This window comes from Ambystoma mexicanum, chromosome 1p (genome assembly GCF_040938575.1).
Source record: "Ambystoma mexicanum isolate Mex_15411 chromosome 1p, UKY_AmexF1_1, whole genome shotgun sequence".
Taxonomy (NCBI): Eukaryota; Metazoa; Chordata; class Amphibia; order Caudata; family Ambystomatidae; genus Ambystoma; species Ambystoma mexicanum.
Genome location: NC_090921.1, coordinates 1,083,076,436 through 1,083,103,128, shown reverse-complemented (window position 1 = coordinate 1,083,103,128; position 26,693 = coordinate 1,083,076,436). Strand labels below are relative to the sequence as shown.

At 44.9% G+C, this 26,693-nt stretch overlaps 1 protein-coding gene across 9 annotated transcripts in view; it reads right to left on the bottom strand.

The window, feature by feature from the left end:
- METTL25B (methyltransferase like 25B) overlaps nucleotides 1–26,693 on the bottom strand; it is a 278,862-nt gene that overhangs the window by 15,598 nt on the left and 236,571 nt on the right. For all 9 annotated transcript variants that reach the window (XM_069604626.1, XM_069604622.1, XM_069604619.1 and 6 more), the window contains one exon: nucleotides 3,790–3,974. In XM_069604626.1, the coding sequence (XP_069460727.1) occupies nucleotides 3,790–3,974 (185 nt within the window). The remainder of the gene's footprint in view (nucleotides 1–3,789; nucleotides 3,975–26,693) is intronic.

The following is a 26,693-nucleotide window of genomic DNA, read 5'->3' as shown; positions in this document are numbered from 1 at the left end:
AGCTCTTTGTATCAGACCCGGCTGTGCATTAGGTTAATGTTATTAGTCATTTATACCACGCACCATCACCACCGGTCCCCTGGCAATCTTGCGGATCTGGATGGGAAAAAGGGTAGGATGGGTTAGTTGGATTTAGCGGGAAAAGAGAGCGCTGATGTGCTGTTGGCAGCTTCAGCTCGGTTAACACCGTTCGCTTAGCTTAGGTGTGCTTTTCATTTGGTAGCCGTCATGTGCTGTTGTACGAGGCTATGTGTGGTCTGTTTTGTTGGCCCAGGGTAGTGAAGTGCGTGTGGTTTGTTTGGCTTTAGAGGTATGGTTGTGTTTAGTCAGAGTTTGAAAGGTGTATGCAGAGGGGGGAGATTTTTATGGTAGGGTTGGTTAGTGGCATTGCTATCTAGATGAGAGGCATAATTATCTTCACAATTCTGTTTAGATGCAATGCATGGTAATCTCCACAATTCTGTCTAGAAGTGAAGCAAGTGTAATCTTCACAGTTGTATCTAGATGTAATGCATGCTTATCTACACAATTCTATCCCATTCCTACTTGCTCAATACAAATTGCGGCTGAATAACAAAATTGGCATGATGCAAAGTGTGGTTATCTTACATAATGAGGCTGATTTCAAGATAGCTACCTTCTATAAGTGAGTTAAATGCCGACTATGGCAGATTAAACATTCTTAAGGATAGGCAAGGGTAGTCTGAGTGCCTGTGGGACTAGGATCATTTGGTAATTAGACAGGCAGGGTAATTAAGGAGTTATCCAGAATGGCTACAAAACATAATGGCTTAAGCACCAGATATGGCTGCCATATCACTATGGCCTACATGTATCAGACTACAAACTGTTGGGTAATAAGAGAGGTTGGGCAGTTAAGAAGATATGTGAGAAGCGGCTATTACCTAGATGTGATGAATGATTAAACAACACACTACGCCGGGCTAAGAAGCTGACATAGTGGTGTACATGAGCGGTGCTGTTGCCATATCACAGTGGGTACATGCATCAGACTATAATTATTAAAATATATATTTTTTTGTGATACAGAAATTAGAAAGGTGAGGATGTTTAGTGGGGTCCCGTGATGGCTACACCCCCTGTCTGCACCACACTTACCTTGTCAGTCGCTGCTGGTTGACGGCACCAAGCTTCTTGCTTCCCCGGCAGACACACTATGGAGCAGAAACTGTAGGAGCTGTCCTTTGCGTAGGGGCCCTTCGCCGAAAATTAAGGGCAGGGAGGGCCTGCAGAATGGAACACACTTGCAGTAGCAAGGTGGGCGGCCAAGGGGGAGCGGGAGGGAGCTATGGTGTGGGGGGGTTTGAGGGAAACGGACACACAAGGAAGCAGGCAGGGGAGGGAGTCTCTGAAAGGTCAGGTGGTTCTCTGTATGTAAAGTTAACCTGGAATGCTGTTCCAGAGGTTAGTAATCATAACAACAAACGAGGCCTATCTGTGGTGGTTATGGCTGTACAGTGGGACCGCCACTAAGCTGCCAAAATGGATAGTCACATCTTGCCAGTGACATTTGGGGTGAACTTCTTCAGGGTTGCTTCAGGGCCACTGCCTTTGAAGGCGCATTAGGAGATGCAGAATGTTTTGAATAGCATCCTACATTTTGGTGGAACTCAGACAAGAAATCTGAATGCTGGTGCGATGTGTTCCCACCATATTATTCTTAGAAAGCATGCTCTGCTGAGGCAGTTTAAAGGGTAGTCCAGGAGTCCTGTGTAGAGATTGTTGGCGCAATCCAATCTTGTTAGCTCAGCTGCAATGATCAAAGAGATCTGTGAGGAAAAGACAGACACTGCATGATGGGCATCATTACAAGTTTGTCAGTATTCAGGCTGTAAATCTGCCAAAATACAGCCAAATGGATTTACTGTTATCACTACTTGGTACCATGGGATTGCAAATGATGATAGGCAGTGTAAGTGCCCATTTGGGGATTTTGGCAGAATTACCGCTGGTGGTAATTCAGCAGATTTTGCCACATTTTTGGTGCTAAAGTGGCAGATTTCCCTGGAGGTTTTTGCTGGAGGAAACTCCTCCACCTCACCACCAAACCTACAGTACAATGGCAGTGCAGCAGTAACAGAATTACTGCACCGTCATACCCATAATTAGGCTCTATGTGTCGGGTAGATCCTAGGAGCAATAAGCAGTTTCAGATCAACGCTTTGACTTGTGATTCCAGGGTAAGGGAACTGTTCACAAGACTACCAAGGCTCCCATTTGTCTTGCTGGGCTGAGGGCAGTATCCCAGCTCTTCCAGCCAAGGGACTGTTGTGGTTTGCATTGCCTTCTAGTTTTTGCAAACCTTAAGGGGGAAACACACCTCTTGAAATTCAATTTAGACAAATCAATCTGCCATCTGAAGTAGATGGAAACTCTATGCAACCATGCTGAATTTCTCTATTTTAGCAAGTTATCTAGTTATCATAAGTAAAAAAAAAAATATCCCCGCCCTTTTCTTCTTGGGGTCTATGGATGATCTTGATTAGCAACTCTACCCTCTCTCCTTTGAGAGGACATTTCTTGCTACTGCTTCTTTTCCAATTAATGTAGAACTTCTTATTGTGGTAACTCTGAGCGTGGATGTGCACTTACCTCCAAAGGGACAGAAATAATGAGGTTACTGATGAAGATGCCCCCCCCTTGAAAGAAAAGACCTACTGTACACAGAACAATGTGAATTGTTGCCGATTGCGGTGTTGCCGATACTAGGGGTGTCACGGTATTAGGTTTATGACGGTACGATAACCTTCTTGCAAAATGATGGTATATCATGGTTATCGCGGTATAGCAGAAGTTAACCAATCTTAACAAATATTTTCTAAAAAGGTCATAAATTGTTGGATTTATCATCACAAACAAAACCAGGCACCCAGGGCCAGAATGGGCTTTTCAGCATACTTTCCACTGAAATGCCACCTCTTGCTTCCACCAAACACAAACACACGTGTGGAGAGGAGGAGGGGACAGGGGAGCCCTGCTGCGACTGGCAAAGCAAACTGAATAGCTTTTCTTAAGTGGTAATTTAGGCTTTTGGCTCCCCCACTAGCTAATGGTGAAGATGAACAGATGAACATGTTGCCATCTTTATAACCTGCATGCCGCAGATCAATGGAGGCTGATGGTAGTAAACGCATGTGTGCACACACGCACACGCACGCTCTCTTCATGTTACAGCCTTTAGTTTACTTGAGGGCCAAAAGGTGTTCAGTAATCACGGACATCTTACCCTTTGGTATGGCAGCAGGGAATACCCACAGATGAGTGAATTTCGCAGTGTGACTTATGTGTAAATTCAATGAAAGAACCACGGAAATCCCCCATTGTCATATGTTTAGCAAACATTATCCATTATAAATATATAAACCCCAAAGCCGCCAACCCAAAGTAAACCCTTTTCCTTCTTGGCACTGTATTTATTCTTCCCATTGCTAACATACTGATTTTGTGTCAGGCACGTGTGGTTTATGGAATGGCATTAAAAACTGCTCCAACTGATACTGCTCGGCAGATGGCACATCCAACAGTGCAAGACCAAGACTGCACAGCACTTGCTTACTGTAGCCTTTCCAAATCAGATTGAAAAGCACACTTAACGGTATAAACCGTATACCGGTATAAACAATGTGATGGTTATTATTGTTCAATTAAGTGGTTCACGGTATCTTTAACGGTATACCGTTACATCCCTAGCCGATACCAGTTGAGAGATCTTGCTGTAGGCCTACCATTCTTGGATTTTTCGAGAGAAGCATCTGTATGTACACTCACCTTGTTCATTGAGAAATATCATCCTGTCCAATAACAACAATGTCTCAACCAAAGGAGCCAACAGCAGAGCCAGGCTGAAATACGCCACTACATTTTGACGCTGGATTAGCATTGATTTTATTGAAGCCGTATCCAAATGGACGTTGGTTGTTAATCCTAGTCGTTTTAGTCCCAGGCGTGCATACCTAACAAAACAAAACAAAAAAGTGTCACAATCTGTTTCACTTAGCCTCATATCCTCAAAATAGCCTCTCAACACAGAACATTTCACAGTGAAACATCTCTCACAATGAATGCAATCTTAATATTACATTCTCACTACTTCAGCCTCGTCTTTCCTATATTAGTGGCTGGCGGGGTCGTGGCTTTGTCCTCCCAGCCAATGGGCAGCCTTGGAGCGGCGGCATTACCATATGGTAATCCCGCCCCTCTGAGCCTCCTCAGGGCTGAAAGCCCTGTCTCCCCCACTGGGGAACAAGGTAAGTCCCCTACACCCCATTCCCCTTTGCCACAGTTTTACTTCCCTCCAGAACATTTTTCCAGTTCCATGGCGGGCATTTTTAAAAACAATGTTTGGGTTGCGCAACGCTGGAGCATCAGGCAACCGAAAAAAACATACTATTAGTACCCCGGTTTAACGGGCCTGAGTACTAATAACAAGAAGTCACTCGACGGGTGGGGCATTACCGGATTAGGTAATGCCCCGGGGGCTTTGTTAAGGCACTTGCTTCACTCGGGCCTGTAACTTTGTGCCCCAGGCCATTACATGATGCGGTAATGCTCCCCGTCTCTGGGCTTATTGCTTAAAACGGTCTATCTACAGGTTCTTTCAATGAATCATTATATTTCATTTCAGATGTTCCTCATTATTTGTGAACGTATCCTTGATGCACAATAGCAATTGGGAATACTTAGTTAAATAACAAGAACTTTTGTACAGATCAGGAAAGTGTTTTTGTGATTCCCAAGATGGATCAACCATCAAAATCTCTTTATACCTTGTCATTTTTGACAGATCTCTTTCCACCTGCATCTTCAGAATGCTCTAACAACTGTGCCGGAAATGGGTCAGATTTCCAGGGAACTGGCATCAAGCAAAAATGGCCTCCCTGGATCTGGGGAAACACAACGCCCATACAAGACGCAATGCCACACAGTGGTTAGCTGTTATCAGCACCAGAGACAGTCCAGGTTCAGAATAGCTCTGCTCCATCTTGACTGTTTTGTATTCAAGCACACTAGAGTGCGATTAATTTTAGATAGCTGCAGACATCCTGGTCAGTGGTTAATTGGGGCTGGCCAACGTATCCATTAAGAGATGAAAATGGTCATACAAAGGAGAGAAGTGCCTAAACATACATGCTGTGTGAAACAATTACTATAGACGGGTGATTTAGCATGCATTTTGTTCCACTGGATTTCGATGAGTCTTGATAGTATAGTTTAAAACCCGGAACTGATTGTTTTAGCGTTGCATTACTTTTCCTGCTGGTAATAAGACTTCCATTCAGGATGGTGTAAATAAAGCTACAATCATACAATGTATAAACAACATGCTACTATAATGATTTATGTGTGTTAAGGGTAGTTTATTATGTGTTTTGTCTCTCTCTCTCTTTCTCTCTCTAACAGGATATATTAAACACCAAATGCTTCTACCTTTAACATGAATAAAAGGTTGTGGGAATAAAAAGTGGTGCTCCATAGTTAGGGCGCATAAGTGCTGTTAAAATGACCTTGCTACCCCGGCTTCTTTGCACATTCCAAGCCCTTCCGGTCCAGATCTTAGAGCAAGACCTACAAGTTTTGCAGAAAGAAATATGACGCTTTATTTGGCAGCGCAGAACGCCTAGCTTTCAGCGAAAGATCCTCATCAGAAGCAAGCAGCTAGGAGGCCTGGGGCTCCCCTCCATCTTGAGATACTATTGCGCTTCTCAAATCGCTCCCATCCAGGGCTGGGCTATCCAACCTGACCCCCCCCCCCCTCCAAATGGCGGGACATTGAACAACTGTTCTCTGGGGCTCCTCTCTCTCTCATCTCCCCTTTCTACCGCGAGAAGCTCGAGCTTCCCAGGAGCCCCTTCTCCCAACCACAGGTTCCACGCTCCGCTGCTGGGAGGGACTTTGTACGCTAAGGGTGATCGCCCCGGGTCTGGGCCCTCTAACCCCAATCACGCAGAACCCAGCCTTCACTCCAGGGATCTAACCCAGTTCATATCAAAACTGGTCAAGAACGGGGACCTTAAGACTACAAGAGCTCTATGCTGACAATAACCCCTTGACCTTCACCCAGAGTAAGGAGAAATTTGACCTCCCGGAGACGGAGAGATTTAGATACATACAACTCGGGCATTGGGCCACTAACCTGATCGTTAAAAAGGCTGCCACTATGCCCCCCACAGGCTTAGAGATTACGGTCTCTGAAGGGCAACGCTCGCACAAAGTGGCAACTTGTTATCGCCTTCTAGAAAACGTTCCAGAGGGGGAGAAACTCCCTTACATGCTGGCATGGGAGAGGGAGTTGGGGATAGAGGTACCTCCAGAGTCTTGGCTGAGAATCTGGGACTGGGCACATAGGTCCTCTAGATGTACAACGGTCAGGGAATGCGCACTTAAGATATGTTACCAGTGGTACTTCTCGCCGCAGAAGCTGCACGCAATGAATGTAGATTACCCTGATGTATGTTGGCATGGTTGCGGGGCAAAGGGAGACTTGGGGCACCTGCGGTGGCATTGTCCGATCATACAATCCTTTTGGCTGGAGATCAGGTCCAAAATTAAGGACATTTGCGGAATCCTCCTCCCCATGAACCCATTAGTGATGCTATTGGGAGACACTCCAGACGATAGGTCCTATCCTCAGTCTGGTCCCAGAGCGCAGCTAATCACACAACTACTTATGGCGGCCCGCCTTCCGCGAGCTCAATTTTGGAAAGAGCGGGAGGGCCCTGACATCGCGTACTGGTGGGTTAAGGTTTAGGAACTTCTTGGAGTAGAGAAACTGACGGCAGCAATGGAAAACCAGACAGCCAAATTCCAAAATATCTGGGGCCCATTCCTGGACCACATAGTGGAGAAAGAACACACGTTCTTCCAACCTAGACTGGTCAAATACCTCCTCCAGCCCTGATAAGCTTTTGAAACAAAGAAAGTACCCACCTACTTGAAATCAAAATAGGGAAATGCTGCAGGGCCCCAGAGGGCAAAGCTCTGAACCAATAGTGATTCTGGTGAGGTTTTTCCCCCTTTTTTTTTTTCTCTTTCTTTCCCCCCCATTTAAGAACGCTACTGAACACAAAGCTGCAATACTATAACCGCAAGGGTGTTTGTGAAAGATATTCACTAGAGAAATTACAAAGACGTTAAAATTAAATGCTGATGCATTGTTAAAAGGTTAATTGAAGTTGTAAGCACAATGACAAATGATGAACTTATGAACTTTAGAAGCTGATTAGTCTTGAGATTAAGTAATTTTGCACATCGCCACTGATTTTGTTTCTTGGATGAATGCTATGTTTAACGATGTTTCAATAAAAAAGATTTTGACTAAAAAAAGAAGTGGTGCTCCTGAAACATCTACACAATACTTTCATATGCTTTCAAGAATGATTAAAACCAAGTGTGCAGAATATGCCTTCACATGAGTTCAATCAAATAAATGACAGACATCCCAGCTAGCACCAGTTTTAATGTCTGGGCTCACTCTGTCTACTAGATGATGAGATGGTAAGGCTACCAGCACTTGACACCTGTTATCTGCACACATCTTGCACTTGCCACCTGCTGACCGTTACTTATGATATTATTCTTTGCACTTGTACTGCACTGTCCCTCCCCCTTACCCCCGCACTTTCCCCTTCCCCATCCTTTGCACTTGCGTGATCTGAATGACACCTGGCCTAGTAGGATCGTTGTCTGTCCTCCCTCCGTTCCCCCTCCCTTGCCTCGTCGCACCTTGAAACACTTGTGTATAGGTGCGTTTTAAATGCCATATCATATATCAACCTAACACATTTTAAAGCATAGACAGGTTACCGTTGCCTATTAATATGCACTGAAGACACTTCATTTTTACATGGATAAAAGAACTACCTGTGACAGATAATGGAAGTGAAGTTTAGGCAGATGAAGTAATCTGCCCAAAATCAAATCATTTTGGGCAAGTAGAAAAGCCCAGATTAGGATCCAGATATTACAATTCCAAAGTTGGCAACTTGGCACTTCAGGCATTCGCCCATTTCCTCTACATGTCTCTTTTTTTTTTATAATGCGCTTCCCACTGGTGTTCAGTTCAATTATTCCTATTATTTCTGAAAATTTTTAAGATAAGTGCAACCCGTGGCGCAGTTGGGGCCAGCCTAATAACACACACAGGGAGTAATTGGTGTTTACTGTGCCACTGTACTTACCTTTACTCTGGCAAAGGACTATACTTTAAGAAAGGGGATACGCGGAGTTGGAGCAGTCCTGCAGTTGGAAGTCTGTTGACAGTGTTTGCTGTGGGAGGAGAAAAATACAGACATTGACTGATATCCGCAGAGCGGAACGCGGAGTTGGAGCTGAGTTGGAGCAGTCTCCTGCAGTCATGCCTGGCAGGCCCGACAGGACTGCACTTGCAAACTCTGCGCATGAAGAGGAGGAAAGCGGTCACCTGAGGAGTTCTGGTCCCCATTTGGGGGCGGAGGGTCTGCAGCCTACAGTCCTCAAATCTGCCATTGCTAAAAAAAAAAGTGAGGGTAAACCGCCAAACCCTAAACATGACTTGCCTTCCCCAAGTTCCACACTCATCATACATCTACCCACGTCAGCCAACTGCTCAACCCTTAATCATTCACCAGTTTCAACACCGCCATTAGGCGCTCAAGAGGCCTTTCACCCAACCTTGGTCTCGGGGAGCGCGAACATGGAACCTGAGCCCACACCCTCTTCGCCAACACCCCCGTGAGTGACCTGGCTTCACTTACCTTGGGAGACGCCTGCGCTGAGAAGCAGCTGGGCCATATGACGGGCACCGCAGGGCCAGCCGTTGTCACAGCCGTGGCTCATGCGGATGGGGGTGTTGCGCCCTCAAGTCAGGATCCGCGAGGAGGGGGGAGACCTGGGGGCTCTTGTGGAACAAAGGGGAGTGAGGGAGTCCCGCGTTGAAGAGGTTGTTGCTGACGAGACCGCGGAAGACCAGGAGGGGGAGCAGCTACCATCGTGGACTCCACCCTTCATCAACAACGAGGCGCAGCTAGGCTGCGCTGTTACGGTGGAAGCCCTGGTTCATTCATCCCACCAGCACAGTGATGAAATTTTATGCCTAGTGAGCCCGGAGAGGCTTGTGTCGGAATTAGTCCTACCAAATTCTCCAGCCTCAGAAATGTTGAAAGGCATAAAGAGGAAAAGACAACAGAGTGCCAAAAACGCTGAGCCCACAACCAGGAGAAAGCGGGGTGCCTCAAAAGTACAGAGCAAAAAGAAATCCAACCAGGGAAGCTCTTTAAAAAAAACCCTAACCTCAGATGGAGAGAGAAGTGCACCCATGAAGTCAAACATGAAAAAAGATCAAAAGCGTATAGAAGAGGGAAACCGCTTAAAAAAATTAATTTCAATCCTGCCTAAAATCCGCCAATACCCACAAAGAAGAACTCTCTGATGCTGAAATCCTCCAGGCCTTGAAGGAATGTTAGTCTATTTCCAAATGTCACAGAATTGAGGAGCCATCTACACTTTCTCTGCCAAGATCACTGTCTGACGCCCTGAAAAAAACACTTGACCAAGATCAGACCGTGGTGTCTGGGGCAAAAGATTGTCTTGAGGGCAGGCCTGAGAGGGAAACTACAACAATGTAACTATGCCATCTACTTCATCCCTCAATGAAAAAGAAATGGAGTTAGACACAATAAACCCTCTGAAAGTTGAAAACGGGGAGCATCTCATCCTAGATGCTGAGGCAAGCGATAATTTAATATCAGCTAGCGATGAAGCTCTGACGTGTGAGGAAAACAGCAGCCCCAGATACACGAGCCTCCCCTCTCAAACTACAGCAACTGGAAGTGGGGCACTAAACTTAGTGAGAGCCACGGGGGATCTTTTTTTTAGAGCTATTCCAAATAAGCTAAGAAACAAAGGCCAAGAAAATGAAAACCTTCACCCCACCTGTCATAGGAATTTACCAATAGCGCCAGCCAATCAGCGACACTCATTCGGCTCTCGGCGATCACAGAACAGTCACAGTCTTTCAAGACAACCTTTGCTTATGTAGACGCCACAGAAAGACAGACCTTCAATCTCTTCAAACCTGACACCTACCGAAACACTTTCAAAGAAAGTAGACATTCTTTCTACAATGTCTGCTGTCACAATAGCTTTAGCGCCTTTCATGAAGCTATATGAAGCCTTTAGTGACAACTTAAAAGACCATACGACAATACAAGCAATGATGAATAGCAAATTGATCTTCCTGGAAGCATACATTATGGTGAGGGGAAAACAGACGTCTCCCCACTTCCATCGGGGAGGGATTCCTATTCTTGCTCAGCATCTGCGACAACTTCGTCAATTGCCACGGAAGTGAGAAGGTCTATCAGTACACAAATAGAAACCACGATTGATCTGACCAAGGTCAACTCAAGAAAGGGGGCAAGAGTAAACACACCATCAGGCCCTTGCGTCCGAAACGCAACGGATCTCAATACATCTGATTTAACAACAATCAACGTAGAAAGTATTCCGGCGGCACAATTGGCTGAAGGTCATAACAAGCAGAATCCAGGAGAGAAAGTCACAAGAGAGAAAACAAAGTCAAAACCAATGTCGATCTTGACGTCGGAAAACGAAAAACCCTTAGAACAAGTCTTTAGCAAAATACCCTTAATGAAGGGACCAGCAACTCCATCCAATAAGCAGGAGTTAAAATTGGTGCTAGGGTAACAAGAGGTGTCAGTCAACTTGAATACGAGTATGTCTGATATCCCGCGGGTTGCCGCCTCACCAAGGTCTGTAGAAGACTTCCTTGAAGACGAGGAAATGATGAATCTGAGCCAACACATGTCTGAGGATAAAAGAAGCGATGAAAAACTTTCAACTTTACCTGTTTCACCGGCTCAGACAACACCTCAGACTAGTCGTACTAGTAACGAGATGGGGGAGGAGCCAGAAGTCAGTGGATTTCTGACATTGGAGGAGCGTTGCAAGAAACTATCAAAGAAAGTAAGGTGGAGCGATTCGACCTCAATGGTGACGTACCAAGACAAAGACAATCTGCTTCGGAAAACCGACAGTAGGGAAAACGAGAAGAAAACACCGGCAAAACAATGTCAGGGATACACCTCAAAAAAAGAAAGTAACAGTTCTGCCAATTCGAGACCTCGTCCTCTTCACAAACCAGCAATTCAACACCCAGTTTCTTCTAAACATCATGAAAAAGTTCACTATGTAGCAGGAACTGATTAATATAACCGGGTGGAGAAGAACCAAGAGAAGAAGAGATGGATCCTCAAGTTGGAACAGATCCCAGGGAATGAAGACAATGTTATTCTAAACCGTGGATCCATATTGAAATTATTTGACTTCATCACAAACTTGATGAGTATTAAAACTGAGGACTTACTTATTGTAGACCCCAGTCAGAGACACCGAAAGTCCATAGCTCATCTGTACCTTGCCTCAAAATCAGTCCATTCTCTACTAAAAGAAGAAACGAAGTCCTTGTTGAAAATGGGATACGACATTACCGAATCTTCTAGATCAGCGGGTCATAGTCTTAAGAGCAAGATGTCCCAATTTGACCTGCCTGGAGAAGGACTGGGAAACAGGGATCACCGCTCCTATCGATCAGGTAGAACGACTCCTCTAGAAATCTGCAAGCCTGTTGTAAAAGAACAGCGCCCAGCAGAAAGACGACGGATCGTAGAAGTTGTGAAGAAGCAGAGCCCGCGACAAGATCAACTTAAAATACAGAAGAAAACGACACGAGACACTCAAATCCCCCCGGTTCAGCTGGAGGAGACTTTAGGCAGTACAACCATGCCAGCAGAAACACCACGATATCGAGAACCATCACGGAGTTGGTGCCAGAAGACAAGTCGAGGTCTGAGCCAATGACCAAGACGTCTCAGAGCATATGTTCTTGGTTACCAAAAGCTCTAATGAGAGAGTCAAAAAAATAGCAACGCAAGGACCATGAGCCCAGGGTAAGCTCCATCAGTTCGGACACGACATCTCGGTCCCATGTTCGGCTGGGCTCATGGAATACCAGGGGCCATTCGCACCTGGCGGTACAAGGAGATATAAAGCTATCTGACTACGATATCTTGTGTTTACAGGAGATCTGGCTCACATGAGCCCCACCGCTTCAGGGCTATGAAATCGCCTGATCACCAGCAAAAAAGGGGCGGCTGGGGCAGCCAATTTTTTCCCGGCATTTTGACAGCTTGCAGACAAGGAAGTGGCTTCACATTAAGAGCAACGCTTATTAGCAATCCCTCCCTTCTTATGGTCAAAGCCAGTTGGTGCAGCTGTGACGCTAAGGATGAAAAAGAAAACTCCTCGGCACTCATCATAGCTAACACCTACTGGAACCCAGTGGTGATCAGTGACTCCTCCTACCTGGAAATGCTGGAAGCGGCTATCAACAAAGCTTTAGCAGTTAATCTTGCCCCCTACCTCCTGATATGCGGCAACATTAACGCAACATGCCAACTAGCTTCTAATGCTCAAAATCTATATGGCACGTCCAGTCCAGCGGCTTGAAGAGGAGTTGAATGGCTAAAGTTGATGAAATCTCACGACATGCATAACTTAGACATGGTGTTTCCAGACTCTAAGCGTTTGCCAACATGGAAGCGAGACACTGCAAGTGCTACAATAGATTACATCTTCGTGTCCACAACGTTACTTCCGGTGATGACATCATTTGAAGTAATAGGTACATCAGCAAGTGACCATAACCTCCTTTCAACGACTTGGCCAACAAAATCGCTTTCAAACGCTAACTCTGATTTCCAACTAAGTATTAAAAATCAGCGCTCAAGATTGAACTTGTCTGTTTCAGCAATAAGAGATCTTATGTCTAAGTACCAAACACAGACCCACATCAAATCAGATAAACAGATTGACTACTTGCCGCTATTGACGACGTACAAATACCAAGTTCATAAAAAGGGCTTCCAGAATACTAAAAGCCATGTGTATGACATAACTCTGGTGACAAAAAGAAAGGAGATGAGAAAACTGAAACGATGTGCAAAACTGTTGGCGACCCCATCTGCAATCATGGCTGCAACTGAAGGGTGTCGCCTATACAAAGCCTGGGTCCATAACTATCGCTTGACCTTATACCAACAGGATGCAGAGAATATACTAAAAGCGATAACTTCTAACAACAGTCGAGAGTTTTGGTCACTATTCAAATCTATCTCTAACACAGAGCCAGCTTTCATCTCAAACATCGGAGAAACTACATGGGTCAACTTTTTTCAGTCCTTATTTCAGAAGACTCTAAGCCCGTGCCGAAAGTCTTCTGGTGTGGAATCTACAACTGGGTACGCCTGGACGACATAGAAGAAATAACAACCGAGATTATGAAAATGAAAAACTCCAGAGCGCCGGGTCCAGATAGCATAACTAATGTAGAATTGAAGGCTTTCCCGTCAGAGTGGGCGAGGTTTTTGAGCAAAATCTTCCATAGATGCGCAACTTTAAAGTCAGTTCCGCCGTCTTGGAAATCTGCCATTGTGGTGCCAGTCTATAAGAAAGGAGATAAGGCTGACCCTAAAAACTATCGACCGATCATCTTACTTGATTGCATTGGGAAGGTGTTTGGGTCTTTATTGCTCCGAGAATTCAATGTATGGGCAAAAATGGCTCCATGTAAGGACTATTTGCAAACTGGCTTTAAGAAAAACCTGGGAACATCTGCTAATATTTTGATAAGTGCATTAAAGAGCAGAGTGCTGGAGGGAGGTCCAAGACTTTATCACTTTCATTGACCTAACCCCAGGCCTTTGATAGAGTAGATCGCACATTATTGTGGGCTAAACTCGAGGCCTGTAGATGCCCACAACCTCTTCTGAACTAATCAAGCCTCTCTACACAGGATGAGAATGAGATTATATCAGCAAGGGCTACTCTCTCCGGACATACCAATGGCTAGAGGAGTTAAGCAGGGGTGCCCCCTGGCCCCGGCTCTTTTCCTGGCATTTATCGGAGATCTGCAAGAAATGAGTCCAACAGCTGGATGTTTTCCTCACAAAATGGGCAATACCCATCTAAACAGATTACTATATGCGGACGATCTAATACTTTTGGATCATACTACTATAGGTTTGCAGCGTCAACTGAGCAACCTTTAGGAGTACACATCTAAAAACAACTTTCATGATCATCTCTACATCCACTAAGAAAAAATTGTTCTACATTTGGCCAGGCAATCTGTGGAAAAAGTGAAGGAATTTAGATACCTCGGAGTGATCTTAGACAGCTCAAGACATGAAAATGCCATGCAAGAACATCTGAAACTAACTACTAAAAAGTTGGTTGCGCAAGGTAAGGCAATCAACAGAAAATGTGGGCGTTTCTCATTGACTCCCATCTTGAACTTCTATAAAATAAAAAAAAGGTGGTACCTACACTGACGTACGGCGCAGACGCTATGCCCAACCTACCTGCTACACTTTGGCCGAAACTGGAAGCGCTGATTTGGAGATCAATACTGGGCCTGCCAAATTCCACTTCAGTGGTGGTAATAAGACAAGAACTTAGCCTGCTGTCCTTGGGAGGAACAGTGAAAATCAATTCCCTTATGTTATTTCATAAGTTTAGAATGTCCAACGCGCTGTCGATCTATAACCTGACACTCAGAGAAAGCTGCAGTACAAACAACAAGATGCTTAACACTTGGTCTAAACTAAATTTAGACACGCTAACTTCGGTGGAATGCGACAAAGAGATCCTGTTTACAAACCCCAGAAAAATCCAGAAAACACTAAAAGAGCTGGACTGGATACGGACCAAAGAAGCAGCTTTAAACAACAAATTGATACATCATCTTCCTTCTAACAGTAGGAAATTAAACAAACTCTAGCCTTACATCAAAAAGTTTCCATCCAGGCCAGCGCGTGACCTAATGAGAGCAAGACTAAATCTCTTGCAAACAAATGAAATATTGGCAATTAGAGGTTTATCAACGACAAATGAGTGTCGCTTCTGTAGCCAATCTGCAGTAATAGAGTCCATTCGTCATTTACTTCTCTCTTGCACCAGCACTCAAGGAATAAGAAGTACCTACCTGAAAGATATTTTATCTGACCATGTACTAAGCGACCAAGACAATTTTTTGGGCCAAATTGATAGCGGGCGACAAAACCTTGTGGCAGCTGGCAACTTTTAATATCCTAAAATACGTGAATACTATTTTACTTTTGCCACACCTTGCAACACCAACATCATAGTAATGGTTAGGTAACCATTCTTCTGGTTGTTTTTTCTACGTGTCTGGATTTTGTAAAAATCTAAATGATTAACACAAATAAAAAAAAAAAAAAAAAAGAAAGGGGATACTTGTAATGTTAGCACTAAGGTAACCATGGAACGGTCAACCATCCAGGTGAATGTACAGGACTGAGGCTGGGAAAGGAAGAAAAAAACATGAACAGGTTTGGAGAAGGGGCGAGCCATGCAGGGAAGCCGCAATGTGTGTTTTCCTGGGAGGCTGCTGACCCGGGCAGCCCCCCCAAGGCCGGGGAGTCCTTGGTAGCGGATTGGCACACATCTACTCACTTCTCGGGTGGGCTGCACAGTTCAGAACGACAAGAGCGAGCCAACAAGCCCCAAGACTGCTGAGTGGTGGCAGTGCCCCAAGTGAATATCATGACCCGGGATCCCCCCCCTCCATCGATGGTGAAGGGGGGAGGGACAACACCACACGCAGAGATCTACACATCGCAGGCACAAAGCCGGACTTTGAAGAGGTCAGCCTGCCTTGCGGTCAGAGAGGGGGCGGGGCTTAGGAGATTCATAAGCCCCAGCCCGCCTCTGCAGGGCAGGCTGGGTCCAGAGGAGTGACCCTGTCACGGTGCGGCCAAGGAGTTTGGCCTGCCCAGAGGTAGGGGCTAGCCGGAGTGTGTGAAGGATGATCATCGGCACAGACAAGTGCCAAACTCAAATCGCTGCTGCCTGCCCAGGTTGGACTATGTGGTACTCCCTGCCGAGGAGTTGGAGCGCCACCGGAACTCCCCCATTACGGGCCTGCCCTTCACAAGTGCTGTTCCGGCACGTAATGGAGAGGGGGTATGCACGGTCCGGAGCGGTGTGTGGGCAAATGCCGCAACCGGAGAAACAGCTGCCCAGCAAGGAGGCGGGCTAGGCAGCATACAGGGGGGTCACTCGTGACCAGTAGGGCCATGACAGTGAATCGAGGGGGGGAAAAACAGGTGCAGGACAGGACTGTTTGCTGGCCTCCTTATTGTAAAGGCACCATCAAATGAGTGAATTGAGGACAGCATAAAGTAATGAAATAGGGCTCCACTTAAGTGCACTGGCTAGAGATTGTGAAATGGTTGCTGTGTCTGCAGCAGCCTGTAGTGAATGTGGTAAAAGGTAATTGCATTTCATATTACCAGAAAGTAACCGCCATAATGATGACAATGAGCCATGGCAGTGACAATTACAGGCCAAACACCTATTCGGGGTTCCCCTCAAAAGTTACCATCTCGCTCTAAATCTAGGGGTGAACCACAGAGAGGGCACAATGTATGTGATTCAGAGATGGATGTGCCGGCAGAGCAGGCTACATTTGAACAGGGGATGCACAGGTCTAGAAAGTGTGTAAAAACGTGTATATGTCTTTCTTGGTTCTACTCCTGTTGGGGCAAAATACCATCTACCTGCAGTGCGGGTATGAAACTCATACATGTTATCTCTATGTTGGAGGTTGCCGAACATGCCTTTCTCTCCAGAGCTGGTCTGGGCGTGAAGAATGTAATGCAGTAGACCCTCTCTGGCCTGATGGCAAAGACCAGCCAGCAGGCCAGTGCAGATAGGCCTCGGCTACATGAGAAAGCTGAAGCAGATGTGGAAAGATATTTCCTACGATCACACAACATTTGGACAAGTAGTAGAATCCTTGCCATTATTTCACCAAAATCATAACGACCTCAATGCAGACACCCTTGAACGCTCAATTATCTCAAAGGAAGGGTCTTCAAATGATCCCCAATCTTAATGGTGGTCCAGGGTATGCTTTTTTAAACAGTTTTTATTGGATTGATAAGATTCAAGCATGTTAAACTGCCTTTTAAAATGGTTATGATAGTTTACTCAGTGACCCCATGCGGAAAATATGTCAGTGATTCATACAAAAATGCCTTATAAAAATAATTATAGGTAGCTTATAAGAACTTGTGAGATCTTGTTTGACAGGAGGGTTTGCAGGACTGATTAAAACCATGTACAAATTTGAGGAATATTGTTTAAAGTGGCTTATGACCCAAACGGGAGACTGGTACAGGGGCTTCAACATGCCAAGTGAAAGCAAGGACCAGCAACAGTGGAGAATGCAAGAGCAGAGGATAAAATGCAAAAACGGAGAGGAACGACTTAACACCAGGCTGGGAAGGGCCCCAATTCCAAGCAGATGACCTTGGTGACCTCCAGAAAAAAGGCCCTATCATCATCTGCGACACTTAGCTGCAACAATGGCGCCCACTGACCAAATGAGATGTCTTTATAATTAATTAATTTGCTGGTGAGTGATGAATTGTACGTTTCTAGACGAACAACAACCCCCTGCCAATGCAGATTACAAGAACAGCTCTCTAGTGGATCAAGGCTCATAACCTTTTAGATGGGATGCTGCCCACTGGGGCGAGTCTAAATTCCAGCTTCATCTCCCCGTGCCCTTCTAGAAGAAAATCATCCATTTACATTATCAGCCAGGTCCTGCCTGAAATGCTTGGTGTTTCACTCTAAATTAGACATGGAGCAGTGGTGCTCTGCCCAGAGAGACTGTGCACCTCACAGATGATTTCCAACAAAGCAGAACCATGTGTCTGGCGTTGCTGAGGTACTTCTGATCAGATGAGAATTTCCAGCCATTTCGTTGATGAACTGCCCTTGTGGGCACAGCCACGCTGATCTGCAAATGTGTATTTCTCTTCCGGTAAGGCAGAGAAAGATCAAACATGATTGTAGCATTTCTTGAGTGGGTACCATCCAAAAGGACAGGAGGTTAAGCCTTGTTCCTTATCAGTAAAGGGTTGCTGCTGTTCATTGTAAGGTCTGCTGGCGCTCAATAGAATGTACCCGTTTCCCGAAGAAAAGGAACGCAGGCGTAAATTCACAGGATTATTGGTAGATTCAGAACAAATGATGACTTCCAAAATAAATAAGGGAACTTCAAAGGTACAAAAAAAACAATTGTTTGCAACATGATAATTTTACGATAAAACAGTGAAGTTTATTATGTGAAACATAGATGTTTAAAATGATAAACGATGTATACCTAAATAACTAAGAACTCTACATAAATTCTGCGTCTCCAAGATAACAAGGCGGCATAATGCAATCCCTTCAGCACCCACTGTACTACTTATTTACAAGGCGATGGAACCCCCAGGCATTAGGGCGCCACAAAAGACAGAACGGAAGGGTATAACAAAAGATCTCAGGGTACACTAGAAACACACAGACATACCACAAAAACAACACATGGCAAAAAATTCTCCACGAGCAACAATCAGGTTCAGGTCGGAAGGCAGATTAGAAAAATGGTTACAATTTGCCAGGAAAGTAGGGAGGTTACTACGGCCACAACCAATGACTACACAATATCTATCAACTTCCGAGCACCAATTGTCCAACTTAATCATATGCAGAATCTTCAGTTCCAGACTCCGCACTGATACCTGGTCCAGTTCTGTCTCAAAGCAAGGCCATCAACTTCTTCTTTTGGGCATCTTTAGGTTCCGGTCTTAGAGGTGGCAAGACATTGAGATAATAACATTTCTTGGGTCCATGACTAGTTCTCTCAATGATTTATCCGCAATAGGTGGCATCTCAATTTTACTGTGACGAACTGTCTCAAAAGGACGAGTTTTGGGTTTAGAAAAGGCATTAAAGGTCATGAAGGAAGATAAAGATCCCACATCAGCATCCTCTACCGACTGCCCATCACATGCATTTCCAGTAGTACATGTGGAGGGAGGTAAAGATATGGGGGTAGGTGGGTGTTAGGGAGAATTCTCATTTATGGCTAATTTCCCTCACCTAGTGAGTCCCCCAGCAGCTTTGCTGGACTTCTGGAGTTAATTTTTTTTCCACCTGGTAAGAGTGAGAGCTTTTCCCCCACGCTTACCTGTGTTTTGCTATGTGTTTCCATCTGTTTTTGTGATTGTGGACTCTGAAGTACACCACTTCAGTAGCCCCCTTCTTTGTGAGTGTCACACAGCACCTTCAGTGCCGTGGCACAGGGTTGTCTTTGAGACTTCCCTCGATTTCTGAGGCGACTACTGTCCCCCAGAAAAGGGTAAAGTTACCATTAACTTTACTTGGTCAATCTACCACAGATCCAGTACACACCATCTTCCGTGGAGTACTGAAAAGGGTTAACTCGTATCCCTTTTTATCTGTACCTCCTAGAGCATTGTTTCGCTCTTTTAACATTTAGACTTGGCTGGTGGCAGTGGTATCTACCCTAACTTTTCTACCGCGATTATTTTAGATAAACGTGGTACTGTTCTTGGCTATTATATTAGCCTCTAACATAAACCCGCTTGACCAAATCGTCTTTCTTTTGGCTCCGGTTGGGTTTATTCGCCATTTCTTTTTGTTGAAGTCCTTCTTGTGTTTTACTTTGCGCGGCAAACTAGGTTCGCCTTCTTTGTTCACTGTCTTTTGGTGGGCTTCTGCCCAGAAGCCCTCCTCAAGGCGCCTGGGTGTCTAGGTGGGCTGAATGTGATGGAGGGGTGTAGTCACCCCCTTCACAGGGTATCCTAGGAAACCCAAGTTGCACATTGTCATGACTGGCCAGGGTAGTTGTCCGGGCTGGACAACCCCCCTGCTGGGTGATAGACAGCCAGGATGCGTGAATGGGGGTTTTTCGCATAAAAGGCAGGTCTCTTGGGATAGAAGTCAGAGTCGCCACTGGAACTACAAGGAACCAAAGAGAAGCGGAGAGAACGACGGCTGCTACAACTACCCCGTCCCGGTGAGCCCTGCTGCAGTCCTAAGCTATCTGTCCTTCAACGACTCAGAGAAGATCCAGTCCGGAGTCTTCTTCCCTTGAGCTTGGTGGGGATAACCAGCTCATCTTCTACAGCCAGAGGATCCTCTTCCGTGGTCGAAATCGCTGCACACTGCTGTAGTGGTCCGAATAGCCACCTGAAGAGCCTCTCCTGTTTTTAAGGAGCGCACCTTTTATTCTGTGTTGCTGCTGCCGGCCTCATCCCTGTGTGGTGCAGAACCCCTTCAGACGTCCTCCTTCTCGACGAAGCACCAGGAATTGTGGGTCTGCGAAAACCAACAGGAACAACTGCCAGGGCACCAGCTGCACCATTGGAACAAGGTACTGTGTTCTGTTGAGGAAACTGGGTGAATCCCTTTTTCTTCATTTCCAAGGCTTGACCTTGTCTTCCCTCCTTCTTATAACTTTTGCTTCTGAACATTGACAATATCAAAGTACTTTTGGCTCCGTTGAATCGTGAACTGTTAGACCGTGTGATCTTTGGCAACTGGCCCCGGTGTCTTCGACCCTGGCTCCGGCCCTTTGACTTTTGAACTCCTGTCTCTGAGTGTTTCTTGATTCTGCCTGCCTAACCAAAATATTGCCTGTGATTTTTGCCTCCAACTCCCTCTGGGTATCTCAGGTGCTAAGTGTGTTTTTGCCCCGGTAGCATTTCATGTCACGGATACGCGTTTGTTTATTAGACCGAACTGTCAAAAAGTGATCGCAATCGTATTCGCGGCAACGTGTTTTGTGCCTAACACCGGTTCATTCAAACACAGGGTACTTACCCTGAGAATTACTGTACAAAGTGAATTGGTTAGTTGTAGTATATTTAACGTGTGGTTTTTATTGAAGTTTAATAGAAGTGTTGTGTTTATAACGAATGGTTTAAAAATAAATGTTCTTATATTTTTCTACCTGAAACCTTGAGTCAGTGTTTGCTTGAGTCACAGTAATTGTGATCCCTTTGTGTAATCTCTGCTACTGCTCATATACTCTTGAGATAAGCCTATCTGCTCCGCCACTGCTACCACTATGACATAGTAGTACAGGCTTGTACCAAAGGTACAACTTGTATCACCACCTGTAGTCTTAATTGTGTGTAGTGGTCCGTAAGGGCACTGCACAGGATTCTGCCTAACAGTGGGTACAACACCACAGTTTCCAAAACGAGCAGTTTCAAAATGTTCAAAACATCTGGCTCAGTCTAGCCCCTTTTATCCTTAGTTATTGTGATGTCAGAAGCCTGCGCAGATGATTGGCAGAAAATATTGACTGTGTCAGCGAACCCAGATAATACAGTCTGACAAGAATTATCCACCATAAAAGGGCACACTGCTGTCACTACTTTATGCAGCATAATGAGCCATATGTCAAAGTCGTGATAATTTCTACATTGAAGGAGTTCTTCCGCAATTCTTTCCTTTAAGAACTGCCATTGGGTGGGAGGCAACTCCAACTCAGCAACATAATCATTATTTAATTCAAGATTTACAGCGGGTGCCATAGTACTTGTCTCTCTATTATCAACATATGACTGGGGTGAGGTCATAGTCAGCAAGGATGATAACTCAATATTAGTAGCCAAAGCTGTGGCAAAACCATCCCCATTTGGCTAGAAACACCCTGATTCTTGTTCCAGCTTGGCAGCATACTCGGGTGCCCCTCCCACTGTAGCACCCTCATGGAAAGTCAGTTTGGTTTTATGACCACGCTTTTTCCTATGAGCACTAACGTGTACCTCAGATAAACGAGCACTATGTGACATAGAAATTTCACACACAGTCCCCTATTTGGTCAGCACCATATCCAAGGTCCATCAATAGGAGGAGCAGCTGCAAGATTCTCCTAGGAAAATAAATAATCTCCACATTTAGCGGAGTCTCAGCCCCCAGCAGTGATTTCCTAGAGAGCTGAAAGGAAAATAATCCTATTCCCAGCAGCCTAATGCAACAAAAGCCAACGTTACACCGACTAGCGGTTGCTTTGCCTTCCCTTCCCAAGGGCTATGGGTGAGGTAGCCTTTGAAATGTGCCTGGATCCCGACTGCAAATAGAGAGTGGGTGACAGACTGCTTGTTGGGTCATCACTCTGACAGCATGCATCAAACTCTGCTCATTTCAGCAGAGCAGAAGGACACACAGTCCTCCTTTTCAGCATACACTGAAGAGTCGTCTCTGGCAGTCACCAACCTGGGACTTTGTAGATGTTGGTTCTAATCCTAACCTCTATACTTGACCAAAAATAGTGTAATTCTGGGTAGATCACTTAATCCCTGTGCCTCAAAATTCCATTGTAATCATTACTAATGTGACATACTACATACATCAACTGTACTATGTGAGACAGACATGGTATCAAGACATGACACGGACAACAATGGTAACAGTTTGAAAACCTTTATTTAAATGTATTGGGTTGGTGTAATGCCTAACTTTCACTATCTCTAATTTAGGATTTCCCTCAATTGATGTATCTAAGGCCATTCTAAGTCTGTAAGCCCAAAGCAAAGTCCGTCTGTGTCAAAACCTATGCTTGCCCTCAGATCTAACTAAATATTGTGTAGGGATTATCTTGCTCAACAAAATAGTAAAAGGCGATGCTGAATTCAGCTGTAGCTCTTCTCTGGCGCTTTCTCCCAGTTCAAAGCAAATCAGTTCACAAAGTTCCACAGGTGTCTCAGGGCTCTTTTCCCTAGGTTCAAGACTCTTCGATTCGCAAAGTCTCACATGGTTTCTCAAGAGTCCCTTCCCCAACTTTAAACTTCCTGGTTTTCACAAAGTTCAATAGGCTTTACTTGGCTCTCTTGCCCAAGCTCAAGCCTCTTAGGGTTCCCTTTCCCAAACTCTACGTCCTATGGTTCGTACTCTACAACAGGCTTCTCGAGGTTCCCTTGTCCAAGCTCAAAGCCCTTTTGGTTTTGCAAAGTTCACTTTTCAAGCACAAAAGGTCAACTGGTTTCTTTAGGGGTTCCCTTCCCCATATTCAATAGCTTTGGTTTCTTGTTCAATTCCAGTTTGTTACCAAGTTCACATTCATTTGGGTCTTCCCTGGTCTTGGCGCATTTGTCAGACCGCAAGATCCACCCATTACGGGTCGCGCAACCATGTGCCCTGGGCTTTAGATGTGCCCTCTCTTTAACAGTCTTTCTTTGGGATTTTGCTCATACTTCATCTCTCGCATAACTCCCCTTTTGTTAAATGCTATTTTCCTCACAAGTCATCATCTTGCCTAACTCCCCTTTTTGTAAAAGGCTTTCTTTCTTCTTTCAAGAACGTATCACTTGATAAGGGACTACTCAGTATCCCTTAACTTTCCATTTTATCATTGTTTATTCTTTAGCATTCTTTGGAGATTGTAAACATGTATTTCCTCACACACAATTTTTCTGCCACATTATATTCACTCGTGCCTTTCACATTCTGTTTCCCCCATTACATGAAACACACTGGTTGTCTTCTTGGCTTTTAGCTGGATTCTGTTGAAACACCTTTTTTCCTCTGATTTCAGGGCCTCGCCGCCAGGCCCTCAGACAGTCCTGGGCTCCCTTCTCAGCCCAGGAGAATTAAAATTTCTTCTTAATCACTTCAAAAGGGATCAGCAGCCTCCCGCCCGACTTCCTTCTCTGGCTCGCTGGAGACACTGCTCCCTCGTCGCGCTTCCTCTTGCTTCCTCACTCTGTAGACTATCAGCATCTCGTTCTTCACCATCTGGTCCTGGGCAGCTCTTGCATCTCAGCTGCTCTCCCAACTCGCTCTGCTCCCATACCTGCTTCCTCTCTTATGTCCCACCTTTTATACTCTTGAAGGCTGTTAATAGATTGCAGGTGGGCATACTTAGGCTCAATTGCCTGACCGTTGTGTGAACCTATTAATGCAACATGTCTGTAGTGTATTGTAGTGTGCCTCCACATTCGTCTCAGTACTATGTGCATGTTTTCCATGGGGGATCTGTATAATTTGCTGAGGCTTCTTCCTCTTCTCAGTACTGTCTGGTGACATGGAAGGTAGGACGGGATAGGGATGGCAATTTCCCACAAATACTGAGGGAACGTAGGGTGAATTAGATTGGGAAAAGGGGGATACAATGTCTCACCTTCCGACATCCTCTTGCTAGTCCCCGGAACCCTCCACTCGGGTATCCTCTCTCACTTGTCCGCCCCCAGGGTCGGGATCCAAAAGCGATGGCCCTTCCCTGTCCACCTGAATAGAAGATCCACAGGGAGTAGGTGGGAGAATGCCTTTAGGTTTCTCACAACTGTATACTTGGGCTGTTTCAATTTCCCCTCCCCATTGCATCTTGTAATCCACACCTTCTGGAATCTCACAAATCACAATGTTCTATGTACAGCACCTCATGATTGGCCCGCACCTGCTGCAATGAAGGTACCACTCCACTCTTCTTTCGAGCTAGGTCTACCTTACGCTTACAAAAACAAGTATTGTTCACAAAAACCCCTTCATCTTAGAAAAGGTCCTAGCCTCAGCTATCTATTTTATTAGTCCACGATATGTCACATATAATAGTCTGTCTTGAGTGGTTAAGAACATGCATGCACATGGGTGCTGCAGGCACATCATATATGCACAAATGTGAATTATGTCTGTCTCGATACATAACGTTTTAAACCTAGCCCGGTTATAAAAGAGCAAATTCTTGAGGATATGCATGAAGTGAAAGCACATGCATCGTTGGAGCTAATAAAGGACATGTATGATAGTCTGATGCAACAAGTTGATTTCCGGGAAATACTCTCACCTGATGCACAGCTTGCACACCAGTGTCACTTAAACGGAAAAAATGAACAAAAACGTGAAAAACGATTCTGAAAACAAAAAAATGAGTTGGTGATTGATTTCAGGGATGCTGGGATGCTGGGATGCTGGCAAGTCGTTCTTTGTAAGAGTAGGGGAGGGTGCAGGGCTTCATCATTCTCGTTATTGCTGAGGCTCCTGTCGAAATGACTCTTTCTTCTTTCACAGATTCAAATCACCAAGCTGTGTTCAAGTTAACACTGGAGGTTTTTGTGTGTAATTTTATGACATCAGCTGCATTCAATTCATTTACAAATGGCGGGAAGTGTGGATGATTGCGTTTTAGCCGCACTATAACCTGGTGCCCTGGAATAAAAATAAAAAAATACACCGACCCCTGGCCCACAAGCCAAGAAGCCAGCTACTACATAGTATACTTAAAAACAGAAATGTGCGTGACCACAGGCTGAATTTCCATTGTTCCATTGCTGCAAAAGCGTAATCACTGTATGTAGAGAGTTTGGTGTGCCAAAAGGAGTTTATGAACTTGCACTAAAACTGCATGGACTCTGCACCAGCCATCGGGCAAGACCCTTGATTTGATAGGTGTGAATAGCAAAGGAGGAGGCTTTGTAGAAGCAACACTAATGCCTAGCTAGTTGCTTACTACATAAAATGAGTCACACTGTCCGAGGCTTTTATCAACATCCAACATGTCCAAGTCCTACATTTGTGAAGCCATGCTCACATCCTGTAATCTTCACCCACACCACAAGGCCAGATACTCACACTGTGTAGACTAACCTCCCCACCCCACAATCTTACAAGATCCGTTGCACTTTGAGGAACCTCTCCAAGCATGGAAGACATTCCCACCCAGTGGAACATAGTTGCTCAAGTGAGTGTGGCGTTGAGATGCCATTGCAAATCCTTGTTGGGCACAGTTAAGAAAACCGAGGATCTGAGTCCACGTCATTATGAGATCAAAATAAGATTCCTCAAACTCATTAACATTGGATGACCATGCCCATTTGATGGTCAGTCGTCAAGTTGAAAATAAATGGACTTGACAACTCAAATAGCAAAAGGTCCCTTTATTTGTACCCTTTTGTAACATTAGAATAGTCACCCCAAACTCTGGCTTTATACTATGGTCAGCCCTATTGCAGCGACTGCCATGCCGCAACGTGTTCAATCTACATGTCCCTTGCTTTCAGTCCTAGAATATCCAGTCTCTGGATCCTAACATTCCTTACTTGGAACATCCAAATAATACTCCAGTTACCAAACGTCCCTTCTTGTGGATCCAAAACCACATTAGATAAGATAATTTCGTATATCACTGCAAACAATTCAATATTAAAGGTTTGTTATGATCATGAAAAGGCCTGACTGCCAAACATCACCTTTCCCATTCCTTCCATCCATTAGTCACAGTCACCTATAGCAAACATCTTGCTGCTTTTGTTCCCATTCACGTCTTGTATTTAGATCTGTACATATGTATTTTTACTGATATCTCTATTAAATATAAAAGATAGGGGTCAATAAGAAAATCCATAATTGTGGCAGACACTAGACAACTTTTACGAATTAAAAAGTGTACAATTATGTGTGAAGAAATGTACAAAATAGTAAACATACAAAAAAACCACAGAAAATGGCAGCGATTTCCTCTACTCTTTTCTTTTTGATGGTGTGTAATATTTTGAATTAGCAACCAGAGGATGCAACCTAATGCCAATGAGTGGTGCCATCCTATGAGGAGGCTAGGAATACAAGCGTGCACCGTCAGAATAAGTCTATGATCCATTCCTCCCTCTAGAACTTCTCCCCCTTTCTTTCATTTTCCTGGCCCAAGCCCCATTTCCTCTGTTCGCCCACCTCCCTTCACCCATAAATTCAAACAAGGACATCCTTACGTACAAGAATATTTATTTGGT